The following is a 16,758-nucleotide window of genomic DNA, read 5'->3' on the forward strand; positions in this document are numbered from 1 at the left end:
CAAGTGGGTGACGTTGTTAGATTCCCATAGAGGTACCAAATGTGCTAGAGGGGCATTCCTGGGGTGGGACTGAGTGCTGTGCAGATAGCTGTTCATTTAGAATTTTCTGTAGCAGTAATGTATTTATGTCTCTCATGTGTAAATGAACTTTTTTTATTCCCCAAGAGTAAATTTAAACAGATTGGTTTTCTGATGTGGGATGAATGTGATTACTTAATTCTTTTGTTTTTACTTTGCAGTGACATGAACTCGAGAGCTGGCTACCCTGCTCAGGTTTACAAAACTACCAGTGCAGAGACTCCTCGGCCTTCACAGCTGGCCCAGTCCAGCCCCTTCCAGCTCTCTGCCTCTGTCCCCAAGTCCTTCTTCTCTAAGCAGCCCATGCGCAATAAACACCCAACAGGATGGAAGAGAACAGATGAGCCCCCGCCACGACCACTCCCCTTCACTGACCCAAAGAAGTAAGTGCCTGGGCACCCAGTCCCAGTAAGGTGCTGCAGGAGCCAAGTCTGGTGTCTCAAGACAGGGAAGAGGGTGACATCTCAGTCACCCATCATCAGGACATTGTGCCAATCTCTACACGGGGAATACAGCTGTGAACTGGCACACAGGTCCCTGCCCTCAGGAAGCTGAGATTTTGGCTCAGAAGATGGGCAATAGAAAGAAAAGCGTGCAATAGGTCAGACAGTTGCTAGCACTGTGTGGTGTCTGGATGGAGAACATTCCAGGCAGAGGGAATAGCAACGGCAAAGATCCGAGGCCGGAGCATGCTTGGTCAGTGGGAGGAAGACCAGTGTAGCTAGAACAGTGGAGCACATGACGTCAGAAAGTCTATGGGGACAGATCATGGAGGGTTTTGCGGGCCACCTCTAATGGCCTTGGCATCTGCTGTAAATGAGGTGGTGCCACAGGAGGGTATGGAGCAGAGGAGCAACATGACCTAAATTGGGTGTTCACAGGGTCCCTGCAACTGCCAGCGGGACAGGGCCTATGAGGACCTGCTGTGACAGTCCAGGCAAGAGACAAGGGAGCCAGAAAGGGTGGAGGCCAAGAAGGGTTGCTTTCCGGATAGATTCTCTGCAAAGGGAGCTGACACGGTTGCTAGCAGATTGGCTGTGGTGCAAGAGAGGGCAAGGTAGAAGATGACAGCAGGTCTTATGGCCTGAAGGGTACATTTGCCTTGAACTGAGATGGGACTGAGCAAGAAGTAGGCTTGGGTGGAGCTCCAGAGTTCAGTCCTAGATGGTTATGTTTGTGATGTGCAAAGGACATCAAGGAAGCAGTCAGGTAAGGAGTCTGGAGATCAGGGGAGAGGTCAGGCTGGAGAGAGAAATGTGGGTGTTGTCAGCATGAAAGCACAATGCTGGAGGAGCTTACCAAGGACCAGAATGTAGGTAGAGAAGAAGGGAGGTGTAAGACCGGGCCTGAGGCCCCTCCAGGCACAGAGAATGTGAAGAGGAACCCAGACTAATATGGGGTCCCAGGAGCCCAAGGGTGTTGGACTGGGAGCAGTCAGGTGGGATGAACCTGACACCTGAGTGTCAGAACGAGTCTCGTGAAGGTGCAGAAAAAGATGGAGCAGAATTGGAGGCAGCTGTGTGTGAAGCTCATTTGAAGGGTTTTTCTGTAAAACAAAAGAGAGGAGTATGCAGTTAAGAAAGGGTTTTTGTTTTTTTTAAGTAGATGGATATGATATCTAACATTTAATAAGTACTTACTGTATGCCAGTCTCAGCTTTAAGCTCCTGTATGTCAGCGAATTCAGTGAATCCTCACAAGAGCTCCAAGACAGCTGAGCCCCAGACTTACACGCTGGTAACAGATGGAACTTGGATCAGAGCCTGGGAACCCTGGTCCAGGGCTCCTTTTCTGTTGGTTAGGAGCAGGCCTATCCTCCTCCATCCTATCTCTAACATCATCCTTCATGACCTCGATGGAGCTATTCACATGTGTGGATGACAGAGCTGCGAGGACAGAGGTGTCAGGAGACAGAAGCCAGGTCCCTGGGGATGGTCCCTGCTGAGCTCACACTAAGAATCCAGTTCACACACCTGCCAGCCAGCCAGGACACGCTGAAAACTAGGTTCTCATCATCTCCCCTGACTAAAACCCCCAGCGGCTTCCCCGCTCCCAGGAAAAATGATAAAGTCTCATATTTACTGAGGACATACTTTGTTCCAGGCACCAGTGCACCATGTGTTTTGCCCAAACTCCTTTCCAGACCCTGCTTGACCAACCCCCTCATCTCCCTGCCCTCATGTCTTCCTACTCTTCACCTTGCTCACTCCTCTCTAGCCACAATGGCCTCTTGCCACTCAAATTCGCCAAATACAGGCCTCAGGGCCTCTGCAGAGGCTCAACAATGTCTGGAATTCCTCCAGATCTTCTGACTGAACTAGAGGGGCTCAGTCCAATGTCATCTCCTCAGCCACGGTCCCTGCCGTCATTCTGTCACTTTTCTCTGTTCCACTGCCTGTTTACCCCACAGGAAAGCAGGTGCCACTGTCTTGATTGCTTATAACCTGCCTAGCACTCTGGTTTTCCATCAGTGAATATATGAGCCATGCATCTCGTTCTCACCTCAACCCCATAAGATCTTAAAAAGTCCCTACTTTTCAGGGCGGCCAAGGGGTCAGACCCTGCCCATTCTGTTACACTTCTCCACAGTGGCAGCTGCTCTGGCCACCCATCCCCTGTGTGCTGTTCCCTCTGCGGAAGTGCCCCCACCCATACTGGCTCACTCCTGCCCCTATTGTATTGGTGTGCTCCGGCTGCTGAGACAAAGTACCACAGACTGAGTGGCTCAGCAACAGAAATTTATTGTCTCACAGTTCTGGAGGTTAAAAGTCTGAGACCAAGGTATCTGCAGGAATAGTTTCTTCTGAGGGCCATGAAGGAGACTCTGTTGCACACTTCTCCCCCATCTTCTGCTGATTTGCTGGCAATCTGGGATTTCTTGGCTCATAAATACTTCACTCCAATCTCTGCTTTCGTCTTCACATGGTCTTCTCCCTGTGTGCATGTCTCTGTCCACATTCCCTTTTCCATAAGAACAGCAGTCATATTGGATTAGGGTCCACCTTAATAGCTTCATTTTAGCTTAATTACCTCCATAAAGACCCTGTTTCCAAATAAGGTCACATTCTGAGATTCGTGGGTTTAGGACTTATCTTTTGTGGGGTGACACATAACACAAGCCTTCAGATATTAGCACAGAAATGCCGTCCTCAGAGAAGCCCTTCTAACCCCCATCCAGGCTCATCCCTCCCAACCCTACACTGCTGTTTTTCATGGAGAAAAATCCCAGGGCACATAAGACAGTCATTTGCTAGCAACTTCCTCTATCGCATCTACCAGACTGCGAGATTTAGGGGAGCAGAGACACCTGAACCCCAATCAGGGCCCAATACATAGTAGGTGCTCAGAAAATAGACCTGGACACATGACAAATCTAAGCAAACACACACCTAAATTTTTCTCAGAAAGGCTTTTTACATGTGTATAAACATATGTAAACTAAATCCATAAAATATTTGGGAACACAAATACTTTCACGGATTCTTATAAGATTCATTAATTGATACATCTATTTTTTTCATATGCACAAGATGTTAATTTAGAATTATTGTTTTGGTCCATATGTTCCCATTTCATAAAGCTGTCTTGTTCAAACTGTCCCTGAGCATTTTGGAGATAGTATCTTTGTCGTTGTTAGAGATACATTTGAGTCACTAACCTAGTTTTTCAGAAAACATCGTCACTTCCACCTAAATTATTTGAAATTAAATATGTTTTCTTTTTTAACCTGTATGATGCTATTGCTGAAATTTTATATCAAGGCATAAGAACTCATTTGCATAACTTATTTACCTACATTTACACACCTGCTCTGTCAAGCACTATTGCAAGCCCCTTACCTGCAGTAACTCATTCAGTCCTCACTACAGAATGGTGAGATGTAGTTTCCTTCACGTCCCATTTTCCGGATGAGGAAAATTGAGGTACAGAATGGTTAAGCCACTTGCCCAAATTCACTCAGTCAGTTAAGGTTATTCACTGCAAATATGATTGTTGGTTTTGTAATTTTTGTCCCCACATATTATGAGCCCATCCCCTCCAGGAGTAATTACCAAATCTATCTCCTATATTTCTTTGCCTCCTCGTTCACTGATTCAGGTCATGGCTAAGGCTGTGCATCCTTTAGAGGAATGACAGTGGTTGCAGCCAGCACAGGGTTCCCTGCCTTCATCCACAATACTCCACATGGTTTGGCCCCAGTTATCCTCCTGGCTACCCCATGAAGGGAACCCTGTTTCTACTCCCATTTCCAGGTGAGGAAACTGAGGCACAGCACCTAGCCCAGGTTACCCAGCCAGGAAGTGGCAGGACCAGGAGCCATGCCTGGTAAGATAACTAACTGAGCATCTCGTCATATGAGAGACTCAAAGAAGATGCTCGCACAGGGCAGTGATTCATATTTTATGAGGATCAGTTTCTTAGAGGGGACAATCTCTCCTGTATTTGGCGCTCCCCCTTATGTTTGAGCACATGCTCTGGTGAACAAAAGACAGAGTGAGCTAGTGAAGGACAGAGAATCGGTGTGCGGAGGGGTCAGAGAGCATCTGTCACAGAAAGTCCCTCATGCTCTGCCCTTCTGCTGCAGGCCCCAGCCAGTGCTGGGGGCAGGCCAGCAGCCCCACTTTGACCCCTTTGTCTCAGGACTCCTGATTCATTGGCCTGCCCTCCCAACCTACAAAGGGGCAGAATAGCATGGGGGTCAGGGTGGGAATCCCTGATTGGTTACTTACTCCCTCTCTTTTTTTTTTTTTTTTATTTATTTATTTATTTTTAGAGATAGGGGAAGAGAAGGAAAAAGAGAGAGAAACATGGATGTGTGAGAGATACAGCAATCAATTGCTTCTCACACCCCCACCCCACCTGGGGACCTGGCCTACAACCCAGGCATGTGCTCTGACTTGGAATCGAACTGGCGACCTTTCAGTTTGCAGGCCAGCACTCAATCCACTGAACCACACCAGCCAGGGCCCCTCTCTTTACTTTTTAAAATTTTTTAAAACTTAGTTTCAGGTGTATAAGATATGATTAGACATTTATGCAACTTATTAAGTGATCTACCCATTAAGTCTAGTACCCACCTGGCACAATACAGTTACTATAGTATGATCGACTATATTCCCTGCGCTGTACTTTACATCCTCATGACTGTTTTTATAACTGATAATCTGAACCTCTTAATTCCTTTCCCCTTTCTACCTGTCCCCTACAACCCCCTCCCATCTAGTAATCATCAAATGTTCTCTGTATCTATGATTTTGTTTCTGTTCGTTTGTTTTTAAACTCCACATATAAGTAAAATCATGAGATATTTGTCCTTCTCTGTCCGACTTATTTCACTCAGCACAGTACTCTCTAGGTCCATCCATGTTGTCACAAGTGGGAAGATTTCATTCCTTTTTATGGGTAATATTGCGCTGTGTGTGTGTGTGTGTGTGTGTGTGTGTGTGTGTGTATACCACATCTTCTTTATCCACTTATCTATCAGTGGGCACTTAGGTTGCTTCCATATCTTGGCTACTGTAAATAATGCTGCAGTGAACATAGAGACCCATATGTCTTTTCAAAGTAGTGTTTTGTATTTCTTCAGATAAATACCCAGAGTAGAATTTCTGGATCATATGATAGTTCTATTTTTAACTTTCTGAGAAAAGTCCATGCTGCATCAGTTTACAATCCCAAGTTTCCCTCTCTTTAAGCAGGGATGTCAGTCCCTACCATCAGGGTTGTTGTGCAAACTTAATCAGTTAATCCAAGTGAGACTACCCCGCCCCGCCCCGCCCCAAGTTCAAGCTGCACAGTGTTTAGCAGGTGAGGGTGTGACTAGGTGAATGGCTGTCCAGACTAATGAAAAAGGTCAGGCTACCAGCAGCCCTCACCTGTCCTGGTCTTGCCCCAGTTGAAGGGCTTGTGGTACCCCTGCAGGTTAGGGGCCCCTTGGCTACCCTGAGATGCCTCAGAGAGCTGAGTGCTGCGCAGGTCAGCCACAGCAAAGAGGGTTGTTGTGATTTATGTGTGTGTAAGCCCCTGGCTGCTGGTCTGTGTCCCCACAGACCCAGGACCCAGTGAGGATGATGCAGGTCCTAGGGAACAGCCTCTGTCGTTGCCTTAAGAGTGGAGTGGAGATTAGGAGGGCAAGCACCCAAGGACCCAGGTCCCAAGCCCCCTCATGCATAAGAGGGGCAGCCCTGCCTCATGTAGGACCACTGAGGAGATGAGATGAAATAATGCATGTGAAGGGTAGCCAGGGCCTGGGAGAGAGTGAGTACTCAGGAAGTGAGCTCTGTTGCTGCTAAAACTGCAGTCAAGAACAGTCTTCTGAGTTCACCTCAGTTCACATCCCAGCTCTTCTGTCATCATGTGTCAGAGCCCATCAGAGCATCAGTGCCCTTGCCTGTAGAGTGAGGAGGTGGTAGTACCTGCCTCTCACAATTGCCGTGAAGAATAAATGCAGCCACACAAGACACACTGGCCCCAGGTGAGGGCCCACATCACAGGGAGCTGCCAAAGACACTATTTGTGCACATTGAACTCTGCTTACGTCATGAGACAATCTCGGGGTGGCTCAGAGCATCAGGCAGAGGTGGGTTCTGGGTGTCTTTATTCACTGTGCCTCAGGTTCCCCAGCTTTAAAAGACAAAGATTCAAGAGTACCTTCGTCCCGGGGGTGGCATGAGTGAGTCATAAAGAAGTGCCTGGTCTTTGTTGGCTGTGACAGACAGTGGCGTCTTGTGTTGGTCGATACCTGGCATTTGGGTGCCCTCCTTTTTAAGGTTTAGGGCCTCTGGGTTCCAGCACAGTGCAGCCACAGAAGGAGCTGAGGAAGCCCTCTCCCTGATATCCCCACCCCATATCAGGGTTGCCCCCCAACTCTGCAACCTCTACAGCCACCCTTCCAGGAAACTCCACCTACTGCCTGAAGTACAGACCCATGAGTGTCCTCGGCAGTGAGTTGGCAGAACCCCCAGCTCAGGCAGGCTGACAGTGGTGCTAATTAACTTAATTAACCCTCCCCAAGGGAGCTGCCCCAGTTGGAGCCCCAAACTCCAAGTCAGCTGGGATCAGACCCAACCAAGTTGGAGCCTTTGGCTGCCTTCCACCTCTGACCCTTCAGTCACAGGAAAAATAAGTCGTGTTGTCAGGGTCCTAACTGCAGACCGTTTATCATTTTTCTGTCTTCTTATTCTTTTCAAATTCAAGTGGTTTAATTCCACAACGTGACAAAATCCAATTTCAGACAACATGGGCAAATTAGAGATTCTGTACAGTGCTATAACTTTGAGGAGAGGGTACATCCTTCTGGGTGTTTTCATTTGTGTTTTGAAACATAAAATATGCCCAGAGTTTTAAAAAACAAAACAAACCTAGTACCAAAAAAGTTTGCTGTTTTCAGTGAAAACTGAGCCTCTCTCCCTTCCCCGGCTCCCAGCCATCCAGCTCCTCTCTCCAGAAGCAACCATTGTTTCCTTTCTTCTGCATCCTTCCAGAAAAGTGCCAGACTTGACCAAGCATATGTGACAGAGTGCTTCCTTTGCCCCACTTTTATTTATTGCTGCGGTCACCTCCTGTCTCTGCACTTCTGCCTTTTTCACTTGTTTTCAACTATCTTGGTGACAGTTCCATATTAACATATTGAAGGCGGTTTCTTCTTTCTAACAGTCAGGCAGTGGTTCATGTTATCCTCAGAGGTCATTAGATTCTGACAATTAGGGAGACCAGAGATCCTGAGAAAAAGGAGAAAGATCAGAGCTACAGAAGCCCAGTTTGGCTTGTTTTTTTCCCCCCCTTTTTTTTTTTAAACCTGGAATTAATGCCATTGTAAATTATTGCTTAGAATTTGCAATTTAGAAAACACATGGGAAAAATTCTTCCAGAAAAAAGAGAGGAAGAGCAAAAATGATCAATTGGGTTCTGCAGACTGAATTTAGTTTTTCCCTTTAGACATGTCACAGCAGCCCACTAATAGTGTCAGGCCACGTAACCTGCAGTAGGTAAGACAGATGCAGATTTGAGGGTCAGGAGAGAGAGTACTAGCCTGATTTCTTCTGGTGAGCCAGCCTTCCACTGTAGAAATAAGAATACGCCCATTAGTCCAAGCCATCCTGGGGTCCTGAGAAGGAGATTTTAGCAAATGAATACAAACAGTGGGGAAGGAATACTCGTGTTCTTTTGGCTTAACTTTTCAGAGTACCTCTTCTGTTTTATAAAAGGCATTTAAGCTTGTTGTAAAAGGAAGGAAGAGAGAAAAGCAGGAAGGAAGGAAGAAGATAAGTAGGGAGGTTGCTTAGAAGGAAGGGAAGAAAGAGGGAGAGAGGAAGGAAGAAAGGTTGGTTCCATGTGATATTCATTTAACAACTACATTTAACTACCTTATGTGGCAGCCCTATTCCTGACTGGACACAATGCAGAAGGCTGCAAGTGAGGTGGGAAGAGGGGAAACACAGATGCATAGAACACACAACAAATCCTCATGAGGTGAATTCAGTAAGGGAGCACAGGATTGCGTGATTGAGTGTGCCTGGGCTAGGAGGGAGTACCAGGAAGTCGAGTGGTCAGGGGAGGCCCCTCGGAGGAGGTGACATTTGAGCTAAGCTGGATGGATGAGAAGTTGCTATTCATGGGGAATGCTAGCTGGGTACTCTAGGCAGTCAGAAAAGCCAGTGCAAAGGCCCTGGGGCAGGAGCATGCCTGGTGTGTTTTAAGGAATCTTAGAATGCCTGTGCAGAAGGCGATGAGGACAGAAAGGGGCCAGGGAAGATTGTTTGGGACTTTGTGGGCTGTGGTTAAAAATGTTTTTAGAAAATGAATCCCCCATATATCCAGTTTAGGAGCTGAGAGTATGGTGAACCTCAGTATATCAAGCTAAGCTGTGTGTGAGTTTTGTTTTCTAAAAAAAGATTTCATACCACTTCTTCATTCCCATGACCTACCTGGGAAAACCTCTTCCTGTGTCGTATGGACTGGCTTCACTTCTTTTTAGCAGCTACACAGAATCGTTCTGTGGTGCCTTGCCATCCTTCGCTGTAGGGCCTTGCCTTTCCCCTCCTTCTGTATTTACCCTACAGACAGGACCCCATGAAGTATCCTCGTATACCTGGCACATGTGGGTTGATGTGGACCTTTCTGAAGGGCCCACGCTCAGAAGTAGGACTTCTAGGGCAGAGAGAGAGCATGTTTTAAAGTTTTTAGCGGGCCCCAGCTTGTGTGGCTCAGTGGATTGAGTGCCGGCCTGCGAACTGAAAGGTTGCTGGCTCGATTCCCAGTCAGGGCACATGCCTGGGTTGCAGGCCAGGCCCCCATTTGAGAGCGTTCAAGAGGCAACCAGTTGATGTATCTCTCACACATTGATGTTTCTCTCTCTGAAAATAAATAAATAAAAATCTTTTTAAAAAATAAAATGAAGTTTTCAGCAGGTCTTTTTTATACCTCTGTCAGAGGAGAACCTCATGGGTAATTGCACTTTCTTGCTGTAGATGAACTGAAGGCCTGACTTCCTTCCTCCCCACCATCAATGGGCACAGCAGACAGCATGCTTGCACTTCCCTATGCAGGGGATTCTGGGAAATGATAAAGTGTAAAGGGACAGGTGAAGAGTGGGTCCCCTTCCAGCTTCCATGGGAAGAACAGAATACTCTTTGGGTCATGTGCATCTCGTTCTCTCTCTGTCTGTCTCTGTTTCTCTCTTAGATCTGAAGCTTTTCACTTGCCCAGAGAACACTATAACAGCCCGAATTACCTTAAACCTGGAATTCTAATTTGAGAAAATATGACCTAACAAGAAAAACTTGCCACCTCTCTTCCTTTCTTTGTTAAGATCCCAGAGCTGAGAGCTGAGAAAACGAGGGGAAAAATGTACACTTCAAAAACCTCAGGAGGCCCAAGGCATCTTTTTTCTTCATGGGTTCAAAGACTTTTTTTCTACTTTATTTATTTTTAGAGAGACGGGGAGGGAGGGAGAAAGAGAGGGAGAGAAACATCAACTGGTTGCCTCTTGGCACACTCTCAACCAGGCATCTGGCCCACAACCCAGGCAAGTGCCCTGACTGGGAATCAAACTGGCGGCCTTTCAGTTTGCAGGACAACACCCAACCCACAGAGCAGCACCATCCAGGGCTCTTTTTCTTTCTTGAGTTACAAAATGATGGAAGTCTATGTGTTACTTTTTTTAAAATTAGTTATTTTTATTATTACAACGTGATTATGGTAAAATAAACTAAGACAGTTAGAAGGGTATAAGGTGAAAAGTCAGTCCATTTTTCCACTTCCTAATGACTCCCACCTCCCAGAGCTAATCATTGTTCATCATTTCTTCCAGCTTTTTTCCTGCATCTAAAAGCCAATTTTTTTTTAAAAAAAAGTGATTGTGTTCCACTAACGTGTCTTTTTTCATGCCATCTCTATGATATGAACATGACAGTCAAGCACGACAGTGGCACCTATGGGCTCTGCAGCCTGGGGGCCTTGGCAGGAATCTCCACGTAGAGGCTGTGTGACTCTGGACAATTACTGCAGAGTTACTTCATCTCTCTGTGCCTCAGTTTCCTGCCTGTTCAATGGGAGTGATAGTAACAGTGGCTCCTGGGGAGAGCTGCTGTGCAGATTAGACAACTTACACGGGGTCCTCAGGATGGTGGATGGTGCCTTCAGCGTCAGGAGGGCTGTGCTCCTGTTAGCTGTTGCTTCTTCTCTCCTGAGTGGCAGCACCTCAGGTCAGAGACCAAGTTTTCACCGGGGAAGTAAGACCTGAGCCCAAAGGCTGAGCCACAATCAGAAGGCAGGAGGAGTCCTGACAGGTGTGGCTCAGTGGGTTGGGCATCATCCTGTGGACAGAAAGGTCACCAGTTCGGTTCCTGGTCAGGGCACATGCCTGGGTTGCAAGGCAGGTCTCTGATTGGGGGTGTGAGAGAGGCAACCTATCGATGTTTCCCTCCCTGTCTTTCTCCCTTCCGTCCCCTCTTTCTAAAAATAAATAGAATATTTTTTTAAAAAAAGAAGACAAGGGGAGGTCTCAGGGTAAGTCCCAGGAGTGGAGGATGTGAGCCCCAGAAGAGGGTCAGGGAGCTGTGGAGCCAGCAGGTGGGGTAAGGGAGCAGCAGAGAGACTGTGCAGTTCAAAGTGCTGGTCAGCCCAAGCAAATAGTTACAAGGGCAGCCCTCACTTCCCAAGAATCACGCTGTGTCAGATGCTGCCCAAGGGCTTTGCAGCAAACCCCACAATGCCATGAGATCAGCATATTTTTCTGAAGAGCAAACCGAGGGCGAGAATGGTGGTATCACTTGCCCGGGGTCTCATGGCAGGAACAAGCAGAGTGAGGATTCAAATCCAGGTCTGTCTGTCTCTAGGGCTGTGCTTTAGTGGCTTTTAAGCCACAGAGTGTTCTGGAAGGCAGTGCAGGGTCAGCTTTGAGGGGGTGATTACAGTGACTCGGGCTCACAGACCAACTTCTGGAACAGGAAGCCTAGTAGAAAGCAGGGATGGGAAATTTGAGGTGCTCCAGCACCCCTCAGTTACCTCATGATGCGTGAGCTCTCTTATCCATGTGACGAATGAGGAAACCGAAGCTAGGGAAAGCTGAAGACAGCCCCTAGAACACCCAGGCCAGAGGTCTGCTGCCTGTGGCCCACCACTTGCATGTGGGGATCAGTCCCCCTGGGGGGTTCCTTCTCTGTGCGACCCCATTCCTCTTGTGTGGCCGGAAGTCCTGATGTAGGCCACTCTCATCTCACCTACAGAGTTTCCTCACTGTCTCCTTGCTTCCACTCTTGTCCCTACCTCCATGAGGGTCACTTTTCTGTTCAGCAACCAGAGCAGTCCCTCTAAAATGAGAATCAAGACTTAGCACTCAGCTCAGAACTGCTGAGCCTCCCCACATGGCATCCAAGTCCTCACAGTGGCTCGTGAGTTCCCGCACAGTCTGCCCAGTCCCCATGCAGACCTCACTTCCCATCACCCTGCCCTCGCTCACTCCACTCCACCCCTCCAGTCCTCAGACTCACCACCCGTGTTCCCACTTCACCCCCTCAGAAAGGCCATCCTCCATCCCCATCATTCTGTCCATTTACCCAGCTTTATTTTTCTTCAGAACACCTCTTTCTACCTCACATTCTGGGATCTCTCTGTTCATTTGCTCACCATCTGGCTCCCCAACTGGAGGTCGGCTCCATGTTCACTGCTACACCCCCTCCAGGAACAGGCATGGTGCAGAGTAGGTTGCCAGGCAGTATTTGAGGGGTGAGCGATTGGAGAATAAACAAGGTCCCTCTTCACACACAAGTGAGGTAGAGAAGGCTGCATTCATTCACCCAGTGACAGCAGGCCTTGGGTCAGGACAACTTTGAGAAGCAGCTCCAGCCTCCCCGAGATCCCTCTGACTCTGACCTTCTCATTCAAGGCAGGTGGACACCAACACGAAAAATGTCTTTGGGCAGCCACGGTTGAGAGCGTCCCTCCGCGACCTCCGTTCCCCACGGAAGAACTATAAGTCCACCATCGAGGATGACCTGAAGAAGCTCATCATCATGGACAACCTGGCTCCAGAGCAGGACAGAGATGCAGGAGTATGTAGCGGGCGGTATAGGAGGGTGAGGGAGGAGGACGTACCTCCCTGAGGTCACTCCAGCCTCTTCCTGCAAGGCCTCGGCCTTCAATCCCTGCCAGCCCTGTTTGGGTGTATGTGACTTCATGGCCAGAACTCAGGACATTGGTCAGGGACAGAAGCTCAGTGTAAAGCAGCTTGGTGGGCACACAGGAGATTTATTCCACCCTACAGGACCTCATGTGATTGGGGGAGATGCTCTTAGAGGCACTCAAGTCCTCATGGAGCCCACGGTGGAAGCAGCCCCCACCCACTCAACCACAGGGACCAAAAGTAGAGGCAGCGTTCCTAGGGGCCAAAAGAGCAGTTGTCCTTGGTCCCTCTATACCCCACCTACCCCTGACTGGTCTCACTCTCAAGCAGATACTCTTGTGGGGACTAAGAGAGCTCTATCCCTTAACATTAGAGGAAGACAGCCCCCTATCCTCAGTGGTCCTCAGCAATGACTGGCTCTCACTGGTCCATCTTGGGCCACACCACCTCCCCTAACCTTACCTGGCACTGGTGGGTAGACTTGGCCCTCCAGAACCAGGTGGCCTGCAGGTGAGGGAAGAAGAATCCCCAGGGAGAAATTGGTATGCTTTGACCAGCAAGGGAACAAAGATGGATGCTGGGTGAGTAAGAACCACAGATATCCAGGACAAGAAGGAGCCTCTGATGACAGTGACCATGAGCCAGGCCATGACCACACCCCGCATCCCTTCCTTGTCTCAACAGCAGTCACCACAGAAGAGTCTGCAGCGGACACTGTCTGATGAGAGTCTGTGCAGTGGGCGGCGTGAGCCAAGCTTTGCCAACCCGGCCAGCCTGGACGGGGGCCTGCCCAGCGACGTGCTCTTCACCAGCACCTGCGCCTTCCCCTCCAGCACGCTGCCCGCCCGCCGCCAGCACCAGCACCTCTACCCACCTGGCAGCGGCCTCAGCACCATCCCTGCCCCTGGCAACAGCTTCCCAGAGAAGAAATGTGAGCCTGGGTAACCTGGGGCTGGCAGGAGAGTTACGCCAGAGTAGGGAGATGGTGGGAGATCAAAGGCCAGAAGTCATCGGAGTCAGCTGAGAGAGGAAACTGGGGTGCAACATGAACTTAAAGAAGGTCAGCAGATGAACTCCTGGGTGTGACCCAAAGCAAAGGATTGTTGGCCAAGCCTCGGGGGGTCAGCTAGGAATCTGGAGGACCCAAGGACTGGGGTCATCTGACACCAGAAATGGGAGTTGAGCCTTCCCAGATACAGTCATGTGGGGCCCTGAGGATCAGGGATTTGCGTCAGCCAACCCCCTGCCCCGCTCCCTGTTCCAGTACCAAGCAGATGACCTAATGAACGTCACTTTACCTACCTGAGTCCCCCAGATCTGCCCAGGGAGAGAGTGGTACAGGGATGTGGTTCATCCATCCCTTTATTCATCAGTCATCCAGCAAATATTGCTGAGTGTCCCCCATGGAGGGGGCACTGTGCACAAAGCCCCCATCTAAAAGCCTTTGGTCTACCTTGTAATCCCTTTCCCATACCCCAAAAGCTCTAAAACTGAAGGGGGTTGCAGAAGGTAGGGCCAGGCGTGCAGGACAGCACAACCCAACATGAGCGCATGGGAGGCTCTTTATGGTCCTTCCTGACTACCTGCATAGTTCATTGCAGCATGCTAGTGTTTTGAATATGGTTGCTGCCTGATCCCTCTGAGTGTGCTAAGTCATATACAGCACAGCTTTCCCAAGTCCAAACAAATACGGATTCCAGAGATAAGTCTCCCCAAGGGTTTTAGCTGAAGGGTTGGGTCTTGTATTGTCTAGATGGACCCTCTTGTATCACAGGGGATGGGATGGAAGAAGCTCTGGGGCTTTTTTGAGGGGGTCTGTCTCTGCTTAAAATCCTCTCTTGGCTCCCTATTGCCATAGTGTCTGGATTCATACTCCTACCTGGCGTTTTGGGACTCAACCTCAGCTCTTCCACTTCATGGCACCCTCCTCTAGGTCCCCCAGTCCACCAGATTCTCCTTCCTCAGTGCATTCCACGTGTCTGTGTCCGCCTCCTGCCATGCTCTTTTCCCAACTCTGTTCTCGATGACCCCTTCTTCTCCTAAGGGCTTTGCTCAGTTATTTCTCTTTCCTGGATGTCTGCCCCACGCCCCAAGCTAGGTCAACTCCCTGGCTTACACTCCAGAGCACAAACTCGCCCCCTCATTATCTTCATTCCACAATGGGGAGGGCCAGGCTCCATTCTAGGTGCTAGGCGCACAGTGATGAGCACATCAGAGAACATTCCTGCCCTAGTGGAGCTGAGTTTTAGTGGGAATTCCTCAAGCATCCCTAAAAGTCGCTCTGTGTCTCCTTTGTCTCTCATCCTTACTGCCCCATTGCCTAAGTCAGGGCTTAGCACATGGTTGGCATTCTACACATACTGAGCAGAGGGTAGAAGGTGAGAGAGGGGCCAAGGCAGAGGTAGTATGCACAGAAAACACAGAAAGACAGATTTCAGTGCTTCTAACCAGTTCTGCCTCATCCTCAACTCAGATGCTGCCACCTCTAGCAAGTCCTCCCTCCCCGCCAGAATGAGTCAGGCACCCCCTCTCAGCCCCCAGCACACCTTGGGTTCGCATCCCATTCCTGATTCCTCTGCCTTCTTTCCCTATCACAGTCCCATTCACTTTAGGCTGTCTCTCTGTAGGAATGGATCCATCCCCTTTGCTGGACTGGGGGATCCCTAAAAGGAAGACACAGGTCACTATGGTGACCCCAGCCCAGAGCTCTCTCACACACAGCACACACATACACCTCTCTTTGCCCAAATGATACCCCTCACCCCCTGAGCCAGGAGAGTCCCATCTGGCCTCGGCATGGCCAGGGTTCCTGGACCTCTCTGCTTCTCCCGAGCCTGCTCAAGGGCCCTTTTTAAGCCACATCCCGGCTGAAGAGATGATGTTGGCCTGGCCCAGGCTTCACCAGTGAAGGACCTTCCAGCTCAGCAGCGAAGTGAAATGCTTGGCAGGCTGGAGATGCAGAGTGTGGTGTTGAAGGGCTCAGCTTCCTTCCTGGCCTTTGTCATTCCCCTGAGCATTCATTCAGCAAGTGGACAGGGCGTCCGCTTGTCCCAAGAGCTGGACGCCCTGAGGTCCCCACTCACAGAAGTAACCTCTCTGTACCTCAGTTTCTGTGAGAGTAAAACATGGGCAAAAATAGTGCCCACCTCATTGCATTAATCTAAGAATCCAACTAGTTAATACATGGAAAGCAGTAGCACAATGCCTAGCATCTGGTAAGTTCTGAAAAAAACAGTAGCTATTCATTACTTTTGTTGTTAGTATTCCATCATCTGGAGCAAGTATTATAATCAGCCTCAAGTCTGGTTTGTGCCTGTGCATTAGAGATCAGGGTTAGAAGAGTGTCAACAGAGACCTTCTGAACACCAAAACCCTGTGGGCTTGGGCTTGGAGGGTCAGCATAAGACCACTGGCAAGTGTAACCGTGGGCAAGGCAGCTTGCTCTGAGCCTCAATGTCCCCTGCTCAGCATTGGGGGCATAATGCCACCTCCCTCCTGGCTGATTGGAGATTAGCCTATGAGATGGCCCTGTAGCACCCAGCACAGTGCCCAACAAGAGGACGCACTCAAGGTACACTGAGCAGCCCTGGTTCAGCTAGCCTTTCCTGCCTGAGTCACCTCATTACCTCCGTGTGCCTTGCCATCCTGCTCTGTCCCTTAATGGGCTGTCAGGCATCAGTGAGTTGAGTCCCAGGAGCTATGCCCGACACAAGGAGATTCACCTGGGCACAAGGGAATTCACTCAGTGGCTATAGCAAATGCAACTGCTGACGCAGCACTTGCACTGTCTGTCACTTTTAATACCCTGAGGCTTCAGGGGCACCTTTCTCTGCCTGAATCCACCAGGTCCCCCCACAAGTGAGGCTGCCACAGTAAACACTATCCAGACACTGACAACCCAGTTATATCTGCCACCTGACACCCACTCCAAACTCCTTGTGGGGGTCCAGTGGAAGCTCACACTCCATGCCCCCAGAAACAAACTTCTGATGCCACCCCCAGCCTTTCCCATCTCAGTGCCAGCTCCAGAATCCTGACGTCACTGGCTGCTTCTCT

At 49.3% G+C, this 16,758-nt stretch overlaps 1 protein-coding gene across 2 annotated transcripts in view; it reads left to right on the forward strand.

The window, feature by feature from the left end:
- The window catches only part of SIPA1L3 (signal induced proliferation associated 1 like 3), a 247,115-nt gene that overhangs the window by 222,651 nt on the left and 7,706 nt on the right, over positions 1 to 16,758 (forward strand). For both annotated transcript variants that reach the window (XM_054589095.1, XM_054589094.1), the window contains exons 16-18: positions 240 to 461; positions 12,466 to 12,631; positions 13,387 to 13,633. In XM_054589095.1, the coding sequence (XP_054445070.1) occupies positions 240 to 461; positions 12,466 to 12,631; positions 13,387 to 13,633 (635 nt within the window). The remainder of the gene's footprint in view (positions 1 to 239; positions 462 to 12,465; positions 12,632 to 13,386; positions 13,634 to 16,758) is intronic.

The sequence above is a fragment of the Pteronotus mesoamericanus genome, unplaced genomic scaffold (genome assembly GCF_021234165.1).
Source record: "Pteronotus mesoamericanus isolate MK-2021 breed Mesoamerican mustached bat unplaced genomic scaffold, CSHL_Meso_final scaffold_165, whole genome shotgun sequence".
In the NCBI taxonomy this organism is placed as follows: Eukaryota; Metazoa; Chordata; class Mammalia; order Chiroptera; family Mormoopidae; genus Pteronotus; species Pteronotus mesoamericanus.